This window comes from Schistocerca americana, chromosome X, assembly GCF_021461395.2.
Source record: "Schistocerca americana isolate TAMUIC-IGC-003095 chromosome X, iqSchAmer2.1, whole genome shotgun sequence".
Taxonomy (NCBI): domain Eukaryota; kingdom Metazoa; phylum Arthropoda; class Insecta; order Orthoptera; family Acrididae; genus Schistocerca; species Schistocerca americana.
In genome coordinates this window covers 173,075,861-173,098,210 of record NC_060130.1, presented here as the reverse complement: position 1 = coordinate 173,098,210, position 22,350 = coordinate 173,075,861, and the positions used below count along the sequence as shown (strand labels likewise).

Below are 22,350 nucleotides of genomic sequence, written 5' to 3'. Positions count from 1 at the left end.
GTAATATTACAAAGGGATATGAAATGTAACGAACGTATGAAATCAGACTCACACAAGACAAATGAAAGAATAAGATGTATTGGAATGATTTTTGTGATAATGCAGTGTATCTGCTAAGGAAACAACAAGATACTAGGGTGATCTCTCGAGTAGGGCTAGCAGCAGATGTATAAGTAATACAGATATGTGCTGGTAGGATCGGAACAAATGGATGCAGACCACACAAAAGTGCAACAGAGGTGCTGAGGGAACTTAAACGGGTATTTTTGAAATGAATGATTTTATCACAAGACCTTAAGTAAATTTAAAGAAATGGTATGTGAGGTAGACTTTGCAACAATTTTACTGTTTCACCCATACAACTTGCTTAGGGGTAATGAGAGTAAGTTAGGAGAGATTGGAGTGCATACAGAGGCATATCAGTACACTTTTATCCTTATGCCAAATGGAAGAAAGGAAGCTTAGAGTTAAATGTCCTGAAGATACAAAGGTCATTAGAGACAGTGTGCTAGTTTGGATAGGTCAGGGAAGAGGAAGGAAATCCGTGATGTGCTTTTCAAGAGAATGACCCCAGGAATTACATTAACTTATGAGAGACTGTAGAAAATCTAAATCAATATGACCAGATGTAGGTAGCAATACGTTTGTAAATAAAGAAAAGACAGAAAAAATTTAAAGACAGTTTTTTTAAAGCAAGACTAAGATGCAACTGTTGGAATGCAATTTTGCAATAACAATGACAATATATAATTACACATAGCAAATCATACAGCCGAAACAAGGATATTTGCCTTTTGCTGGTCAAAGTCAGTCAAAACCGACAGGCAAATCAGATAGAAAAACAAATATCACCCAACACTACATGACTGAAATGCTCATTAATGAGATAAATTCTTACAATTACCAGAGAACCATTTTCTTAAAATGGAAACCCACACTTTACTGATAAATGAAAAACTGATCAGGCTCTCAGAATTGATTTATGACCTCACACAGTTACTAATATAAAGACAGATCTACCAAAATAATAATATATAACTATATTTTTACAGTAGATGATAACACATTAAAATCAGGAAATGCTGTTGCCTTTAATGAGCCTAAGATGTCATAAAGATCACGGAAAGTAACCCTCCAAGTAAACCAGAACATACAGTGAATAGTACATGTGATTTAAATATGCAGCTACAATAATGTCTTGTTGGGGCAAGATTTGGTTTGAAGTAATATTTTATCAGCATGTTTCTTTGTACATGATTTTCTGGTTTCAATTGTAGCTCACTCTCCAGGAAGTTTTGCAGCAAATAACACAAATAAATATGTGAAATAATCACAAACCTTACTTGACTGACTCATACCTGATGCCTTATCTTTCGTGGACCATGTTCTTAAGCTATGAAGGCACAATCCACAGCTTGCCTCAGTTTCCAATTGACACTACGTCAGGCATTGTCCAGCAATCATATATTGTTGGATTAGAATTCTTGGAGTTTTGAAATTCTGTAGTAAGTCTGCTCAAGAGGGGAGATGGAGCAGGGTGTATACAGCTCATAAAATGATATGCTAATGATCTTTGTAGTTTGCTTGTAAAGTAAATCAGTAACCGTAACCTTTATTCATAAATTAAACAAACAATTAAATCTACTCTTGCTGATGCTGTTCCAGGACAATTTTTTCTCTCTCTTTTCCTTTCTTTCTTTCTTTCCTTCTTTCTTTCTGGTACCAAAAGAAAGGAAATTTCATTCTGCAATCTGCAGGCTCAGTTTTAAACTGTACATGCATTTTTCATCTCCTTTTGATGAGTCAGACTTTCTTTCCCATCTTTGTGTTTACAAATGACAGATGTAAATGTAACTACTCGCCTTATAGTTGAGGCATAAGCAGTTCACAGATACATAAACTTGATCCCTTAGGTAAGCTTAATTACAGTGTTCTTCCTCAACTCTTTCAGGGTTATATTTATTTGTTTGTACATTTGCTTCATTTAAAATTGTTCCGAGAGAGACTAAAACTATCATTTTAAAAATAATTTGGCTCAAAGTCATTTCAAATGAGAAACTCAGTCACTGTTGAGGATGTCAAGAAAATGTTATACTAGTATATGTAAGAGAAGTTACACATTATGTTGATTGTTTTAATTGGCATTTGTCAAATATTATAGCTTATGATAGATTATTTTCAACTTCGACAGAAGTTCTCCTCTTTTTTTAAAAAAAAAAAAAAAAAAAAAAATTATATATGTTCTGTTACTCATGCAAACATCAAGTTCAAATGTAAGTACGACAAGACATCAAAGCAAAACATGCATGTGTAAAAGCAATGAACAATGTTTAAATCTGACATTTCAGAGCTATCAATGCTGGAGAGCACAACCTAAGATAAGAAACAATTTATTTTGAGTCACATGTACCAGTTTTATCTATAGAATGGGAGGATGACATTTGTTTACTGGTATTACTTTAGTTTTCTCAATTTCCTGAAGTGAAACTAGTTTAATGAATTATTATTGACAACCTACGACATTTATGGCATATAAAATCATGGTAGCATTTATCTTTTGGCTTTGTGCATATCATAAAAAGAGTCTCTTTTATAAATAGTCGAAATACTTCATATTTTGCATTGACAACCCTCAGTATCAATCATGGGTCATTACCTCAACAATTTTAGCATAGTGGCAATGTCAAACTTTCCAAATTTGGGAAATTTCATCATATAAATTGTGTATGTATTGTGAACAGTAGCTTTAATCAGAAATCATTATATCTTCATTGTGTTCCATTAAGATTTTAATGGCAACCAGAATTTAATCATTAAATCAGGAAGTCTTTTGGCTTCAGTTTCTGCTGTTATCGGCCAAAAATTACGTACATTTTTGAAGATGCTCAAAAAGAATTAAATGTATGTAAGGTTTGCAGTGAAGCTTCAGCTGAAACTCAGTAAAGATTTGTAACTACACTCTTATCTGTCTACACGAGTTATAAGCTCCAGTGGAACACACTTTAAGAAATGTCTTAGTGAAATGAGGCACTGCCAATGAAAGTTCCATTTTATTGTTTATTTTTCATTTTCCAGCAAAGGCCTTAGGCACAAGGACAATTAATTAGTCTTTTCTAACAACATTTCAAAGACAGAATATTTGCCCTCATATTTATCACCATCTTAACAGAGTAAAAGATCACAGCCTGTATTAGCAAAGAATTAAAAAACTAAGATAGCACATCTATATGATGCAGATGTAGTGTCTACTCAGTACTGCACATATTGAAAGTAACATTTATGCTCAGCACTTTTACTGTTCCAAGTGATATCTTCTTCATACAGGGACTTACAATGGTGATGAAATTGAAAATCTCTCATTTGTATTGTCCTGCAGAGCATTTCAGAAAAAAAGTGGCATCACATTCACTGGTTTTACACACAGAGCTTTGCACTTTAGCTTAAAAAGCTACAGGTATGTTGAAATCTCTCTATACTAATATATTACCAATTTAATAGGAAACTTGTGGCTGTATAATCAGATTTAGTTTTAATTTTCTGTTAATTTTTCTGTCGTGTGTTCACTGACGCATCATTTCACATGCAGCAGTCCTGTGCCCAGTGGTGTAATGGTGTATCACGTAGTATTCACTCCGTGTAGTGAGTTTCAGCAAGAATTATTAAATCAGCAGACTATAATTGGTCCACAAAATTCCTCACAGGTAATGTAAATAAGTAACTTTTTGTTTCTTTATAATATTAAAATTGTTAGATAAAAATCTGGTAAATCAATAACACACAAATGTAAGTGAACTATGATCTATTTGCTAAGCTACACACTTCTGATGCCCAACTTACCGAGGAGGAGGAATGCTGCATCAGCACAACAAAGAAAACAATCAATGAGATAGCAAGAATGAATTAATCATAGATAAGAATTTGAGAACGAGTCTCCATACTTTCAAAATAACATACTAATGAATGGAGAATTTAGTGGTAGCAATATACAACTTAAGATCACTGCTTGTTTCAAAAGATTCTGAAGTGTCTCATGAATATTTATTGGTAGCTTTAAAGTCACCACTTTTTATGCTTCTACAATGCTTATTCATCTCTTTGACATGGAAACATGTTTTTCATCAATAGGAATCTCAATGGTGGGATTGAAATTTCAGAAAAATATTTATGCTGTACTTATTTCTAAGCATATTTCCAGTGAAATTACTTTAATTTTAATGTACTCTGCATCTTAATACAAATAACTTACATCGAATGCACTATATATTAGCTATGGTAGTAGTTTTGTAAGGATTACCTATTCGGATTAGTGCGAGGTCTCAGGGGTGCACCAGGCTTCAATTTTGCATTGGGATATTGAGATAAATAAGTCATCATTGACATTTCATCAATGTTTGGATTAACCATTTCTTCTGGCTTGATAAGCTGAAAAATAAATAGTCAAATGGTGATTCTGATGAGTTTACCCTTTAAAAGCTTTTGGTTGTAAAAGGTACTGACTTAAATTATTAAAGCTCAGTTTTGTTGCTACAGATGCCAAAATTCATAAGAGAACATTTTAATACAACCACGTTATAGTTTTGACCCAGTATTTTGGCTATGAAATTAATCACATGGATTCTACGACACCAGGTACACACATACAGTTTGAGCCATTGTGGAATTAAGGATACCTTTCCCTACCTTTAGTCCATAAAACCTAGTTTACTGTATTAATTTAGTAAGATGGCAAATTACCTGTCGCACATTGAGCCAGTCATCAGCCAGCCCCATAGCTTCTGCAGCATTCTGTACAGAATCATTTGGATTCCAGTCTTGCCAGTCTGGGCATAAACCTGGGACAGATTTTAGACTTCCATTTAAATTACTATCAAAAAATTAAGAAAGTAACTAAACACACACACACACACACACACACACACACACACACACACACACACACACACACACACAGAGAGAGAGAGAGAGAGAGAGACAGAGAGAGAGAAATATATGCATTTTAGAAAATAGCAAAGCAATGCCAGTTTTTCCAGCAAAATGTAAGGGGACCTGCAGGTAAAGTAAATGAAGATTGTGTTCTCTTAGAGGATCCATAAGAGATAAAAGATGCTGATACATTATGTTATAGTGAACATCATATGAGAGACTTTGAAATGTTTCGGTTGAGTGGCTACTGTCTAGCAACACATTACTCTAGAACTATCTTGGGGAAAGGTGGTGTAGTAATTGACATAAAAAATAATGTATCTTACAGAGAATCAGATTTAAAGAATCACTGTATAGAACAATGTATCAAAATATGTGGAGTAGAGATTACTATGAATGACTTGCCAGTTTGTGTGTTAACACTTGAAGTAGTTCCACAGGTGTTCCTGGAGCAACTAGACTTTCTTTTATGTCAACTCTGTTCAAAGCCCAAGAAATTAATAATTGCAGGTGATTTTAATGTAAACATTCTAAATGAGAGCAATAGTACAGTAGATTTATAACATGTCTACGTCCAATTGTAAATGGCCTTTCTGACCACAATGGTCAATTTCTCACACTCATTGACCTCAGTCTGGGCAAAATATCTAGCATTATTGGAAATCTTTTATGATAATAAATGTTGAGACCCTAAAAATTTCAACTACAGCCTGAAGTCCAGTTTTCAGTGAGACAGATGTATATAAAAAGTGTAACACTTTTTAAATGAATTCATATCTCTTTGAAGCTGCCTTTCCCCCCAAAAGCAATTAGAAACAGCCATGTAACCACTGATAAAAAGACATGGCTCACTGCAGGAATTTAAAAAAAAAACATACAGAACAAATAGGATGCTATATATTTCTCTCATAAATTTTCGCGATCAAGAGAAACAGAAGCACTAAAAACTTTACTGTAGCTCTCTGAACAAGGTAATGAATGAAGCATAGTATGGCATGAAAACTGAAACTGAGAAGTCAGAAAACAAAATAAAATCAATCTGGAATGTAATCAAGAGGGAAACTTGCAGAACAACAGGGAACATGATACAGACAGAAATTGATTGTATCCCACACAATGATATGAAATTTGGAGGAGTTGTTCTACACACTCAAATGCTACCTACCTAACAGACAACAGTATTTGTGCAAGGAGCAGACTCAGATGAAATGAAGTTAAAACATGATGTGCCACAGGGATCTGTAATATGCCACCTGTTCTTCATTTTCATTAATGACAGGCTCCAATGTACAAACATTGCAGTTTACATATGACAGCTTTTTTTTTCAAAAGGGGGGAATGTATTTCAAGCTGTTCAATAAGGAGATGTCCTCTTCAGTGAGGCCAAGGCCTGGTTCATCATTAACAAGACAAAAATTAATGAAGACAAACCAGAGGGGATGATATGCAGTCTAAGTGATGCTAGAGCACTGGGTGACACAGCAGCTTCATTGATACCTAGTTAACCTCGCAACAGCACGCTAAACACATACATTCCAAATACTCATCAGTTCTATACCACTTGAGGAAACTAAAAAGTGTTATAGCACAACCTACTAACACTATACTATTCAATGTTCCACAGCTCCATCAGCTATGGGCTGGTACTGTAGGGCTGTTCTGCAGACTGCAAGAACGTGCTTTTACTGCAGAAGAAAGCAATGAGGATCCTACATTAAGCAAAAAATTGACTATTGCAAACCAATTTTTTCCAGATTAGGAGTTCTGACTGTTTTCAGTCAATATATTTTTCAGTTGCCTTGTTCACACAAAGACAAATCATGAGATCTACAGAAAGAGAAAAGAAGTTCATCAACACAGCACTCACTATAAATCCAGTACAGACAGGCCAAGATGCCTTAGGCAACAGACTCAGAACAGCTTCGCAATGGCTGTCCCAAAGTTATTTAATGCTCTGCTCAAGGATACTCAGCCATTACCAATCAAAAAATTTAAAATGAAAATTTTGTGTATACGAAATGAGCAACCTTTTGAACAATGTGGAAGAATACTTCTCTGGTGATACAACAGTGTCCACCCAAGTTGTAACTCAGGGCCAATGAAAACAGTAGCAGCTCTGCTATTTTACTACACTGTGTTCTAATACTGATTTTCTCATTACTGTAATGTATATTGTAATCTGGTTCTTAAATTTATGTTGTGTAGTACACACTTTAGTATCATAGTTTAAATTACAATATTTTATTAATTTTATTGTAGTTATATTATTGTAAACTTCACACTGTCTGATGAATGACATAGAACTGGTAATAAAGAAATAAGGAGGAGGAGGAGGAGATTAGTATTTGATGTCTTGTCAACAACAATGTCATTAGACATGGAGCACAAGATCGGATTAGGGAAGGATGGAGAAGGAAAGTGGTCATTTCCTTTCGAAGGAACCTTCCCAGCATTTGCCTTATGTGATTTAGAGAAACCATAGAAAGCCTGAATCAGGATGGCCAGATGTAGGCTTGAACCATCGTCTTCCCGAATTCGAGTCCAGTTTGTTAATAGAGGTAACAGAGGTAATGGCTCTTCTACAGAGAGCTTTCAGCAACAGAACCCCACAGATATCCTTACCTTTTGCCTCTTTTCTGGCTCGGGTGGTGGTTTGACAGTTTGTCAAGGCATGATTAGTACGCTCGTAACGAGAGCAGGATGAATATGTGAACCGTAACACCTCAAACGAGAAATGCAACACCTGGAAACTGTCCTGAGAAGCAATGGGTACTCCACAAATTATATTAGAAGTGTAACAGAGCCAAAAACTCGGCGAAGTAAGGAACCGGAAAAAGAAATGTCGGGTACGGCCTTTCTGCCATACATTCCCAGAGTGACTGACAGAATCGGCCGTATATTGCGCAAACATGGCGTAAAGACAATTTTCAAACTGACAAGGAAGATCAAAGAGTGTCTTAGATCAGCGAAGGAGAAAAAGAGACCCACTTGCAATGTCAGGACTATACCGTATACCATGCACATGCGGAAAAGTTTGTCAGAATGACTGGACGGTCATGTAACACCAGGATCAAAGAGCATAAGCGACATTGCAGGTTGGGGCAGGTGGAGAAATTGGCCGTGGCAGAGCACGCACTGAATGAAACCAACCACGTAATAAAATTCGCCGACACGGAAGTTCTGGCTGTAGAGAAGCACTATCACATGCGCTTGTTCAGAGAAGCTGTAGAAATACAAAAACACGCAAACAGTTTCAACAAGAAAGAGGAAAGCCTTAAGGTAAACGGATCCTGGCTTCCCGTACTGCAGCGAACGACCATCGCAGGTCGCAAGAGGAGAACCGCACTGGAAATGACCGCAGAGAAGCCCTCGGACGTTGGCGCGCCAGGTACATATAGTCTGCGGTCGCAAGCTCGGCTCCAGTTCACCACCGGCAATGGAGGGTGAAGCTTTGACAATGCCAGCCACTCGTGCTGGCAAAACGTCAGAAAAATCATTAGATGAATGTCGGTCGAAGAACCTGAGACAGAAGCCAATAGGCAGTTTGTCAACAAGTGGCCACGAAAGCCTTAACAATTTAGCACTACCTATGTGTTAGAAGTATTGACCCTGGCTGTTGAGACACTTGTCCCACTGTGACAAGGCAGTGAATGGCTGTCTCATAAAATTCCCAGGGCTACAATGTTAACCATTTCCGCACGTACAGCTGGACGTCGCCATCCACATGAGTGCAGGAAAGGTTATGCTGATGTTCTTTGACCAAGAGTGCCCCCTTCTGATTCACTTCCTGCAGCACGGGACAACAGTGAATGCCCAGCATTACTTGCAAACCTTGACCACCCTTCGCCAAGCCATCAAATCAAAACGACCAGGCAATCTCACTCTTGGGGTCATTTTGCTCCACAACAATGCAAGCCTCATATGGTCAACAGTGTCATGGCACTCCTACAGAAATTCAAATGGGGGCTTCTCTGCCACCCTCCACTCCATACAGTCCGGACCTCTCTCCCTGTGATTACGTCATTTTTGGTCCCCTTAAAATGGATCTGAGGGGCAAACTATTTACCTTGGACGATGATGTCCAGCTGTACGTGTGGAACTGGTTAATATCGCAACCCCAGGAATTTTATGAGACAGCCATTCACTGCCTTTTGTCACAGTGGGACAAGTGTCTCAACAGCCAGGGTAAGTACTTCTAATAGATAGGTACTGGTTTCTGTAATTATGCCTCTGGCTCATTTCTTTTTGAATGCCCCTTATATTTATTGATTGTAATGTTTAGCTGAACCTTGCTTCCCGTGTACATTACCGATCCTTCTTCAGTGTAACACAATCTTCTGTTAATTTGATATATATTCTTTATTTGTTATCTTACTTATATCATATATTTTATAGTATTTATGTTAGTTACAGGTAAACTATATACAACTTGACACATTCCACATTCTTGCAATTCACTCACTACCTGGAGACCTGGAGCTATGGAACATGAAATAAATAAATAAAAGAGAGAAAGAGAGAGAGAGAGAGAGAGAACACTTGTAGCAAAAAATTACCTGGGGCAACTGCATCAACCAAAGCACCAACTGCTCGGCCATCATTCCAGTCAGAAGTGAAATTTGTAATTGGTAAATCTGGAACTTTGCTCTGAATCCAGTGCAGTAACCTAGAAAATTCATGTTGAGTGAAACTGTTTCCATCAGCAGAGAACACTGGTACAAACATTATATCATACATGACTATATATGACCTGAATGAAATGAAGCCAGTCCAATCACCAACTCATTAAATATGAAGCATAAGATATGAGGCATTATTCCACCATTTCTGTGTGCATCTGAGACAAAATTATTTCTTCTTCCATTATTTCAGCTCATTACTGTACAGCCAGTTGGTGGCTTAATTAAAACCACTTGCTGCAAATTTACTGTGGGATATATTTGCATCGTGTGGTTTTAATTCTGCCACTGACTGACCTTGAAAGCTGTACAGTTTTTAGCCACAATATCTGAAGAAATAATTTTGTCCTGGATTCATCGGTGAAAGATGATTAAATATTCTGTCCACTGGGAAAATATCAGTACTTCAAAAAACAATAGAAGCACTTAATTGCCTCAGTTATCACAAAGATCAATTGAAATATTTTAACACATTAGGTGTCAAATTCATGAGGCATTTAGACAATACTGGATGTTTACCTTTGCTTTGGAGTTGCACCCTTTCCATCATGCTGTGAATCATCTTCACCCTCCCACATAGGCAGGGAGATTGAGTAGTGGAGGATCAATGTCCATATCAATCCGAGAATGAGTTTTAATTTACAGTCTACTATATCTGTTGAATCTGAAAAAAAGATAAAACAAAACATTACGTAAATTTGTAAATTAATAAATAGTTCATGTACTGTGCTATAAGTTGCATTTATGGATACATATTTTTTGTGAGCAAAATGTTAGTGATGGCAATGAATGCATGTAACACCTTTATAGCTAACACTGAAATGGAGTAATTGTATTATGTACTGTTAAAGGATCCATCAGCTTTTATGCAGGGGGTTTCAGATTACCCACAACTGATGCTGTCAATGTGCCCGTGGACACTGACAGACAGCCACACACACACACACACACACACACACACACACACACACACACACAAAATCAAAATAGATTCTTTAAGGTCACACAGCCAAATGTCTCTCTCTTTAGAGCGGAGCGAGTTGCATGTACTATCACAACCTTTAGTTCCCAGCCTGACTGAAATCAGCATTGCACTCCAAAGTTCTCATTACAGTCACTGACTGATTAAGGACATGCAGCTGCAAACAGGCTGGAAAAATGTTCATTTGCATGCCTACAGAGCATTATGGATCACCAGAAAAGAAATTTCAGAGAAATAACAATCTGTCCTCTTTCAATAAACATTTGTTAATAATAAAATGAGATCTGTAAAAATCATTATCTTTCTTATCTTTTTATGATAGCTGAGATTTATCTGTCTTACAGAAATACAACATAATTCATGACTGATCTTAGAAGAAATAATTGTCACCATGTGTGTTTTCTGGTTATCAGTTGGGAATAAAGTGTAATCATTTTGAAAGATGTCTGTTGATTTGTTAGAGACATTCAGTAACAGAAATACAAATACGTATTTCTGAACTCTGATGCGGAGATATTTGGTTATACCAAAGAACTCATAATTCAGTTTTATTGTTTCTGATGTATGTCATAGGTCTGAGACATATGACATTCCAGACATTTCCTAAATAATTTGCTGATCTCCAATGTTTATGTTCTGCTGAAGTTTGCTGTTTGTTGGTTGTCTGGAATGTTGCCTGACTAGGGGAATAAAAATATTTGTACTAAAACTGAATCTTTTTGCTTCCATTCAAGATAAACGATAAGTTTCACCTCTTTGATAATGAAAGAGACATCACAGTAATACATCTGCAATCCTCAGTTTCGCATCCATTTGCCTTATATAAACATCTTCCTAGTAAATGTCTTCCTCATTCCTACTAGCCTTACTCAGTTTAAATAAATTGCACTTTCCTCTTATTGTTCAATGAGTTGGTAAAGCCAAGACATGATGAGTAAAGTATCATGAGTACCGTGCCTACCTCAGACAATTTGCTTATAATAGCAACCTCTGGTAGAACAGGTAATGGGAAATTTGAACCAATGTCCGCACTTTATCGATTAGCTTGGAGCTATAGTTTCTAATGGGAATAGTAAGACAAAGTGAGACAACAATTCCCCCCCCCCCCCCCCCCCCCATCCTCTCATGTCGTCTATGGTCCTTTTGAAGAGGCGTGTCATTTTCGACCCTGCTTCTAGATTTCAGTACCGACAAGGCAACCACGAAAGGATATCTTATGCAGTGTTTAAGTAGTTAACGGTATAGCCTGACAAAGCGGATGTTCGCGGATTTCAAACCAACAGATCCAGGTTCGCCGCGCAAAAGCTTTGGTGGCCCGGTGACCGTGAACCGCAACCGACATCTCCTGAGCTGTATCGAACTTTGCACAGTTAAGCAACGGATTGCGCCGGACTTCCCGATACTCAGAAAAACGTCGAAATCTTTAACATAAAATAATATTATTACACCATTCGTCTTTAGAGTGAAATAAAACCAACGAAAGTAGCCCGTAAGTGTTTAAACAATTAAGTAAGTTGCTGTTGCAAAATTACAGCCTTGTTCAAAGTTTCGCGCAATCAGAGGTCAACGGCTTTTCGCAACTTCAGTTTCTCAGTATAAACTACTGAATGAAAATGATCTTAACAGAATGTCTAGTTATCATAACTGCCTGTGAAGGAGATGTGAAATACTGATGAAGAAATGGCTGAGAAGTGAGAAAATCTCATCAAAGAACTAGGGACATCTGCGCCGCCTGACTACGTCATGTGTAGGCTATGTATGTGTCCAGATAACTGTCAAGAAGCAAGAATAGAAGGGTTCTTGGTCAAATCATCATGTACCTGTAAACTTACCCACTCCAACGCTACAGTAACAAACATGTAAGAATTTTTCAATAGTTACAATTCAGTTATTGACCCGTCTCCAACAGTTAATTGAAACAGACAGAAAAAGGGGTGCGGTTTAAGCTTTGAAGCACGGAGACGAAGTAGACAAATTTGTCACCAAGTGGGATCTCAATGACTTGTAAGTCCAGTAAATTCTGAACACACAGTTTCGTATAACTTCCGGGTGATTCGTATTCCTACAATTACTTCAGTGTATAATACGCTGGCAACCCTGAAATGACTCTGCAAAACACCTGTGAGGAAAACTGAAGACTTTGCGTAGGCAGTAGCTTTAGTAGCTACAGACATTTCAGTTGTTCTCTAGTATCACGCCCTCAACAAACGTTTACATTTATTTTTATAAACACTGCGCACATGTGTGGACACACAATGTAAGCGCGGCTAGTGTCAACAGCGGGTAGACAGACGGGTCACTTAATGTCATCGTAAGCATCTTGTCTGTGGTACCCAGCTAGCCTGCTAAGACTTCGCAAACGGTCTACTGAAATAGTCGCTGAAGTATCCTACAGAAACCCATTAACCGAGAGACCGGTCGGAACTAAGCAAAATGTGTCTCTTAAATCTGCTTACAACCAACTCTAGGAAGGGCTGTAGTATAGAACACTTTAATGAGTAACATAAAATGTAGTATTGGGCTTTGGTTAGGGGAACATCCTGCAATGCCGAGCAAAGTAGCGAGTGTCGCTGAGCATATAGTAACCTGCATTCACTGCTGAACGGAGCGGAAGTTTCACAACTGCCTGCGATTACCGCATCTACACGGTGTGTAATCGGCCTTGGAAGCTTTTGGCCTCCATACAAACGTGGACGGCGTTCCAGTACACCCTCTTACAATAACTGTCCCATTTCCAAGAAGAAAACAATCTGGTTTTGTTAACTAATTTTTTTATTTAGGAAAGATTGTTAGCCCGCATCTCGTGGTCGTGCGGTAGCGTTCTCGCTTCCCACGCCCGGGTTCCCGGGTTCGATTCCCGGCGGGGTCAGGGATTTTCTCTGCCTCGTGATGGCTGGGTGTTGTGTGCTGTCCTTAGGTTAGTTAGGTTTAAGTAGTTCTAAGTTCTAGGGGACTGATGACCATAGATGTTAAGTCCCATAGTGCTCAGAGCCATTTGAACCATTTTTTTTGAACCAAAGATTGTTAGTAGTTCCTTCGTAACTCTGTACAACCCTAAAAAAATTTAAAAAATAGTCCTGTCGTTTGACGTCCCGAAATTGAGCGGAAGCTCTGGAAGATAATGACAGATGAGAGCCAATAACTTTCAGATATTAGGCACACGGAAAATTGTAATCAAATGTTTGCAAGTGGACTACTAATCACAGCTACTACAACTGGAGAAAAGCCAAGGCCATGAATTTCCTTGGGGGCTCTAATTTCTGCAGAGACAGAAGTAATACCGCTAAGATCCATTTAAGTTAGAGTAATATTAGATTAGACTGTCCGATGAGTGTTCGAGACAAAGAGGGGAACACGACAAGTGCCATAATCCGATTTCCCAGAAACTTCACTCAGTAGAAGAGGGGGTCGAAACAAGCTAACACGTGTCTCGGCTTATCCGTAGATGACCGTTACTGAGAAAACGGCGGTCAAAGTTTTTGAGATACTATATGTGGCCTGACAGCGATTGAAGAGTTCAATAGACGTGGTGTCACTGTCGCTAGCGAGGCGGCTTCACACTTTTGCGCCCAAGTGATCGAACCTGTTTATTATTTCCATTATTTTTTTACATTTATCTACCCATGTTAATTTGAAATCTTTTTCGGTGAAATTGTCGTCGCGTATCTTGATTAATAATCAAGTGCAACTCCCATTTATGCGTTGTTTGCCCGAAATTATTGTCGACGCGTGAAAGCTTCAGTATTGTTAACAACGGTTATTTCCCGAGTGCAAGTCATAAGAGGAAATCTTACTTTGGCAAGCCTGCCTTTGCGCAATGCTCGTGATTTTCTGGATTTTGATGTTTCGAATGTTTCTACGGTCGGTATTAGCCAAGGGAATGCACCAAATCTTCATGAAGGATAAACATAAGAATAAAATGTAAGAATTAATGTAGGAACTGGTATAAAAATGAAATAGGGGAGTATGAGAATTTAAAGAGAGTGCAACCTCTGGAAATACCATACACACATGTATTATAGTAAATGTATGACACTTATTGTCAAACCCAGTTGTAATTTTACAACTCGATAAGAAACATTCGTGTAGTAACCTTCTACAGACATGGATAGATAAATGAAAAAAAAAGAATGAAGTAAAAACAATAATCGGGTTTCGAATACGGGGCACAAAAAGCGAAAGGCTGCGACCGTATCCTCTGTGCCACCTTAGCAGTTGATAATCTGGCCTGTTAAAAGGCATCCAAGTTACGCCGAAATCTTTGATCCTGTTTTTCTCCGAAATGGTCTAGTATCTACCGACAAGCCAAGACACGTGTTCGCTAGCTTATTTTGACTCCTCTTCCACTGAGCCGAGTTTGTTGGAAATCGGGTTGTGGCACTTGCCATGTTGTTCTCTTAAGCTGTTCTGGAGCTGTCACTAGTCTGATGGGCCAACTAGCGCAAGAGAAGAAACCTTATTGGACCTAGTTTTATTTCTTTTTGTAGTCAAACTTTTAATTGTCTTCATGTAATAATCATACAATACAGTGTGTCTGATAGTAGCGAAAACTGATTCAAGTGAAAATATACGGTAAGAGAGGCAAGAATGTTCCAGAAAAGCAGTTTGCGAAGTAATTGTGAATATGTGGTTACCAGCAACCACCGACTTCATTACGAAATTTATGTATGTTTGAGTCGTGTCTGCTCTGTCGGACATATACGACGGAACAGACACCACTCGTGATGACTTAGTTGGTGCATACATTTGTATGAAATAGAGAATGGGGGGAGAAAGAGGCGGTATGGGACGGGTGGGAATTCGTGACTTCCGTGCCCAGATGGTCTAAGCGGTTAAGGCAACTTCAAAAAAATGGCTCTAAGCACTATGGAACTTAACATCTGAGGTCATCAGTCCCCTAGACTTAGAACTATTTTAACCTAACTAACCTAAGGACATCACACACATCCATGCCCGAGACAGGATTCGAACACGTGACCATAGCAGCAGCGTGGTTCCGGACTGAAGCGCCTAGAACCGCTCGGTCACAACGGCCGGCTAGGTTAAGGCAACTGCTCGTAATAAGTGGGAAATCTGGGTTCGAGTCCTGGACCAGCACAAATTTTCAAGTTTCGCCACTGCATTATCACAATGCTCTGTGCGGCTGGAAGTCACGAATTCCCACCCATTCTTTCCCGTCCTTTCTTCGGTCTCTATTTCATACAAATTATTACGAAATATTGTACTGTTCAGTTCGATTGTATTTAAAATGTATACTTTCCAAATTAGCCTCGTTGGGCTCAAGTTTAACCCTTGGGCTGCTTTAACAAGTAATACAATATTGCTTGAGTTTGTCACGTATTACAATTTACTATTCACTCGCACCTGTTAAAGGACGTGTTCCACGTGTTGTCCTGGCATTTTGGTGCCATGCTGCTCTCGTTTCTGCAATGAGCTAAGGATTCTTTCCAATACCCTCACATTATCTCGTAAATCTTGAGAATACTTTACAGCTCGGTGCTCCAATTCTTCAATTGTCGTGCTGTACACTTCACATTTGTTATTAGCCCGGAAAAACGTCCGGAGGATTGATGTGAATTGATCTTGTAGGCCGAGGGAAAGGCCCTGCTCTATCTGACCATTTTTGGACCATACTGTGCCGCAGTGGCATAGTGGTTACCGCATCTGTCTAGTGAGCAGGAGCCCAGGTTCGAGTCCCGGCCTTGGTACAAAGTTTCATTCGTCGCTTCAGTCTGCATATATACATCATAGATGTTTGAGACTTGAGAAGGTCTCTGGAACCAAATAGTTTCATTTGATTACATGGTCGTGCCCGAACGCCAGCCGGTGTTCACACGCTCTACTCTGTTTAGTAAGGTACCGTGCATTATTTTATTTTTCTTGTTTTAGTTGACGCGAGTGTACAGGAAATCGGGTACAATATCTTGTTCAACGTTTTGAACTTTTTTTCGCAACTTTACACGCCATCGAAAGATGTGCTGTAGTAAACAGAGTGGAGCGTGTGGGAACGGCGGGGCACACGGCGTCACGAGAGAAACTCTACTGTGTCTGCCTGCGGTCTCGCCCTAGTCAACGCGTTAAATGGGGACTTAAAGAACTTACATTTAAAACATATTTGTGAAAACTATGACAATATTTCGCAATGAAGTCACTGGCGGCTCGTAATTCACAATTACCTAGCAAGTGGTTTCCTTGCGGAATCGCGTTTACTGGAACGTCCTAACTACTAATGTTGTATACTTACTGTGAGTTCACGAGAAATATACAGAGTGGTCAGATACAGTCTGAAAAGCTTGTAAGGGTGTTGCAGGGTAGGCCGTGTCAACAATTGTTAAAAAAATTCGATACGTTGTGCCGTTTCCGAGTTAATTAGCATTACAGCTAGCCAGTCAGACCGTTGCGAATTCAAACAGCCCGCCAAATACAATTAGTATCAGTTGCTCTCATAGTGTAGAAGATAGCGCACCACATAGCTCAGACTTTAGCTCGGATTCGATCCTTACTACTGACCCGTGTCCAATCTGTGTGTCTCTCTTGTTCCGTTTATGGAAACCGAACCAACACATTTGACATCGTCTCTGTCGGAACCCTTGAATTTGTGCGCGTAACGGCCTGATTGGCTAACTTGAATGCTAATTAACTCAAACGGCGCAAAGTATCTAATTTTTTCCTTAATTGTATCTCGGCACAACCTAACCTGCAACAGTCTTACAAGCTTACAATCATTTCAACGTGTTTGTGACAACCTTGTGTATGTAACTGGACACAATATGGAGAGTTCTACCACGAGTTTCTCTGTAAAAGGAAAGATCGTTTGCGCATAGGCCACGTGCAGCTGTCTAGAAGCTGTTGGTATTTGGTCGTGTGAGATCACTGAAGTTCAGACGCTATTGCGGAGCTGTTTACGTGCTGTCTTATAAGTTTTGAGCCTGAAAGCAGCGACTGGAAGTCTCTCGGAGTGCCTTTTGAGGTGCAGTGACGAATATGCGCAATCAAATGCTGTCGTACATCTTCTCTTTCAGTGTCTCCGTTATGACAGAGGCTCCTTCAGACACATCGCACAACTCTTTAACGTTAAGCAGCAATGGCCGAACTTCAATACCTTCTCCATAGACTGCAGCTGGTCTACGATTTATTTCCGTCGGATTATATTCTCCGCCTGAAACTAAACCACGCGGCCTTCACCACCTCAGCTTGTAACAGTCACCACATGAATGTCTACGCGAATGGGCAGCGGATGGAGTCCTACACACTCCTCAATGAATAAAGACGACATGACCGATTATCAGGGAAGAGTTTTTATATTGTAATTGACACCTAACAATTGAGACTGATCAACTTTATCTCTTCTTATCCATTGCATTACACACAAACGTGAACATTTCTTACATTAATGGATCTAGCGAAGATAGATATTTACTCGTGTCCAAGGTGGCACAGAGCGAGTGCTGTTATGCTTTACTTTTATATTCATTAGTCAGTTTTTTGTTAATTTCAGTAACACTTCTACTACGTGATTTTTATGGTATAATAGTAATGATTACGTTCCTCATCTGAAACCCAAGCGCCTGGATATGATTAAACGATTGCTATGCGTACATTAAAGTCAGTAGCTACTGTCACTTTTGTCGTCTTCGGTTAATTCAAGTAACTGATTTCAACCATTTAGGCCGACACCATTATGTGCTTGTGCGTCTCTCCATTACGTGACGATCACACCTTTTTGTTTAGACACTGGTTATTGTAACACAACGAAGAAAAAATGTGACAGTTTCCCTGTTTGTGGTCCACACTGAACGTGTCTGGAGAAAAAAGGGTGGAAAGGGAAGATTAGACAGCATTGGATCAAGCGAACGAAGCCCGCAGGTTTGATGAAGAATGTGAGTAACCTCTCGGCAGACTGACTTGAAACTGCTGTAAAACTGGCCACTATTCATTGAATTGGCTTTGTTCGAAGTCATGTGTGTTCAGGGTTGAGTGGATCAGACTGCCTATGAGCAAAATTGCCACTTATCTAGCCATTCTAAAAACCTGCGGTCATCCCTAGGAGTTGGTATTTTTCTTTACTGCAATAGGAATACTGTTCTGCACTGCTGAATAATCCAGTGATCCAGCTGCAAACCATATGAAATTTCAAATTTTTCCATATTGTGACGTCAAATTAGTGCATCAGCGTTATAGACAGCAAAGCTAAGCCATGAGGAATTCCTGAATTGTATAAATTTTCCACCAAATGTATTACAGCGACGACCAAGAGAAATCCACGAGGGAAGGGGGAGGGGGGGGGGGGTCTGTTTTATCAAATTGAAGTTGTCAGGCCACCAGCATTGCTTAGGCAATTGTTTAATTTGTTGATGGAATGACACCACCATCAGACAATTCGGTGTACTGTCTTTACCAGTTACCACGGAGAGCCGCAGTTTAGAAATCTCTTCCGCCACATTTGAGGTTTGAAATTACCTTTTTTTGTACTTCTGAGTCGGATTCTTTAGTTTTTGTTGCTTGATGGAGAATGGCTTACCGTAATAAGAGGTGGTTCGGTTTTGTGGACAAATCTTTCACCTAATCCAACCCTGCACCATTTCTTTATGTGGGGTTCTGTATATGAGACGCCTCTCGAGAATGAACAGGGTTTACTGGCAAGGATTCGCATTACCTGTGACATTGTTAAAACGATACCGAAGTTGTTTCAACCGGTACTACAGAATGTTGCGTGACGATATAGTGCATGCGTAGAAACTGGGAACGGCAAGTTAAATAACTGTCACGAAAGATAGGTAGACCGACTTCTTTAGGCTAGCGCCACGGCCTCCATAAACTCAAAGAATGAGATTCCTTCTGCCAATCTGTTACTTTAAGTGAGTGCCTTATTCAAACTACTAGCTCATGTCTTCATTCTCAAGTGGATAATAGATGTGAATACGTGATATTTGTAAGTAGCATAAAACATAAATCACATACCACACACAGTTACACATGGCATAGTCGTCAACGGGCACAAACTTTGAATACATATCTACAAGTGAAGTATACAGTGTGTTTGAACATTATTGGTAAAAAAAGAGCGCGTAGAAGACCATGAAACAAGCACATTATCCTAATAAACTACGAGAGGTATTACGACTGAGTACACGAGCACCTTATAACAAAGTGCCCACGGATTCAAACTGCAGATAAGCACTTTAGAACAAATACGTTACAATATGGCCGCCGTTCATGTGAGGGCAGGTCTGATGTCTGCTAATCGGTGCCGAAGCCCCAAGCGTGTTCTGAATACACTGACGAGCATCCACAATGCATTCCAGTTCATCGAGACTGTAAACAGGGCTGAAATACGCTAAATCTTTTAAATATACCCACACAAAAAATTCCAATGTGCCGAAGTCGGGGACCAGGGAGGTCTTTGTACCGGCGAGCCACGACCGATATACTTGCCTGAACACTAGTTACAGCTTCACAGTTAGCCGCAATGATAAAATCAAACGAGAGCAGTTCAGCACTTTGTAATTTACACCCGACTCGCGGTGTTTCGGAAAAAAAGTCTTAGACATTAACAGTGTTTTAACATCGCCATGACTGTACTTTCACATACGCCTCATCGGAGGAACCATTGGTTTCCGGATCTATGTTTGTCGAGATTATTGGCTTGTTCCGTTGTCCTCTCCTCTGCCGCCTTAGTCTCTAGCTTTTTGCAGTTGCACCACACGTGAACAAGTGTCTGATTGAGCAGATAAGCAAAATTGCTACAAAACTGTACTTCGATTTTTATCGTTAGCAGCAGACCAAAGACCCTTTTGAAATTTTCTCATACTAGGGATCCCTATCTCGAATTGATACATCTGCCATTTTGATGTATAACCACCACAAAGCTGCTGTAATTTTACTGTTCTGCAACTAGCTTCCACAGTACTCCGTCGTCTGAACGACCTGGACATAAAACATAATGAGAGCATATTTTACGAAGAAAGATTTAATACGATCATCAGTTATATTACTAAGCATTTGCTTTAAAATAATAGGCATTTTGTGTTCATTTTAAAATGTTTTAATTACCTAGTGATGTAACTGATTATCCTATTTCATCTATTTATTTTTCCTAAAATTTTATAGTTATGGCGGTTATACTTTAATAAGTCTTTTATAAAAAAGCTGTGAAGCACAGCTTCAAGAAGATTTTTTAATACGTCTGCCTTTTTCCATTATCCTCCAAACAAGGGAACCTATCCATCGCACCCCCCTCAGATTTAGTTATAAGTTGGCACAGTGGATAGGCCTTGAAAAACTGAACACAGATCACTCGATAAAACAGGAAGAAGCTGTGTAGAAATATGAAAAAAATTAGTAAAATATACAAACTGAGTAGTCAATGCGAAGATATGCAACATCAAGGACGATGGGTGTCAAGGAGCGCCGTGGTCCCGTGGTCAGCGAAAGCAGCTACGGAACGAGAGGTCCTAGGTTCAAGTCTTCCCTCGAGTGAAAGTTTAATTTTCTATTTTCAGTTTATGTGACAAACTCTTATGTTTTCATCACTTTTTTGGGAGTGATTATCACATCCACAAGGAAACCTAAATCGGGCAAGGTAGAAGAATCTTTTTACCCATTCGCTAAGTGCACAAGTTAGGTGGGTCGACAACATATTCCTGTCATGTGACGCACATGCCGTCACCAGTGTCGTATAGAATATATCAGACGTGTTTTCCTGTGGAGGAATTGGTTGACCTATGACCTTGCGATCAAATGTTTTCGGTTCCCATTGGAGAGGCACGCTCTTTCGTCTACTAATCGCACGGTTTTACGGTGCGGTCGCAAAACACAGACACTAAACTTATTACAATGAACAGAGACGGCAGTGAACGAACGGCAAGATCATAACTTTGCGAAAATAAAGAAAGTAAAATTTTCAGTCAAGGGAAGACTTGAACTAAGGGCCTCTCATTCCGCAGCTACTCATGCGAACCACGGGACCACGACGCTCCTGAGCTCATATCCCCCTTGATGTTGCCTATCTTGCGCATGGACTACTCAGTTTGTATATTTTACTAATTTTTTTTCATAGTTCCACACAACTTCTTCCTGTTTTCTCGATTGATCTGTGTTCAGTTTTTCAAGGCCTATCCACTGTGCCAACTTATAACTAAATCTGAGGGGGGGTGGGGGGGTGGGGTGGGGGGGGGTGCGATGGGGAGGTTCCCTTGTAAGTCATTATGACCATTACCATCACCAAAATTCCCCATAAGTAATGAATAGTAGCAGTAGTAACACACTTCTTACTTTCGCTTCTCACTGTCTCATTAAGAATCACGTACTGCGTTCTTTTTGCTACGACATTTTCAATCCAATCGCAGACTTTATGCCTCGAGTACCTGGGCTCTAATGGCTAGCTCGATAAACCTTAAGATGGAAATTCTACGACACGTAATGAGGAACGGTCATTGTAATGAAATTTCACTCTTAATTTTTCTCATTTCGTCACAGTGGCGTATTTATGCAAGTGTACTCTGTCTTCGCTATCTAGCAACTGCAGCAAGCCAGTTCCACCAGGATTAGTTGGCGCAACCACCCCATGCTACTTACTTCTTTCTCCTGTCTGTACGTTCCACTGCAAATTGCGTCTTGCGGTTTCTGCAACAGGTTGTGCATTCTCGTGGTTTCAGTGTGTTGCCTCGTTTCCATTATTGTCCGTGTTCGCTATAACTCCGAATTACACTGAGGCTAATCGCATAAAATCTACGCAAAATCGGTTGCACTGCTCTTTGTAATAGA

At 39.4% G+C, this 22,350-nt stretch overlaps 1 protein-coding gene across 4 annotated transcripts in view; it reads right to left on the bottom strand.

Annotated features, from left to right (window-relative positions):
- LOC124554863 (filamin-A) overlaps positions 1-22,350 on the bottom strand; it is a 546,889-nt gene that overhangs the window by 287,159 nt on the left and 237,380 nt on the right. For 2 of the 4 annotated variants that reach the window (XM_047128531.1, XM_047128533.1), the window contains exons 2-6: positions 10,122-10,266; positions 9,480-9,589; positions 4,735-4,832; positions 4,295-4,422; positions 3,838-3,852 (exon numbers count right to left, since the gene is read on the bottom strand). In XM_047128531.1, the coding sequence (XP_046984487.1) occupies positions 3,838-3,852; positions 4,295-4,422; positions 4,735-4,832; positions 9,480-9,589; positions 10,122-10,266 (496 nt within the window). The remainder of the gene's footprint in view (positions 1-3,837; positions 3,853-4,294; positions 4,423-4,734; positions 4,833-9,479; positions 9,590-10,121; positions 10,267-22,350) is intronic. The other 2 variants (XM_047128532.1, XM_047128534.1) reach the window with 1 other exon arrangement.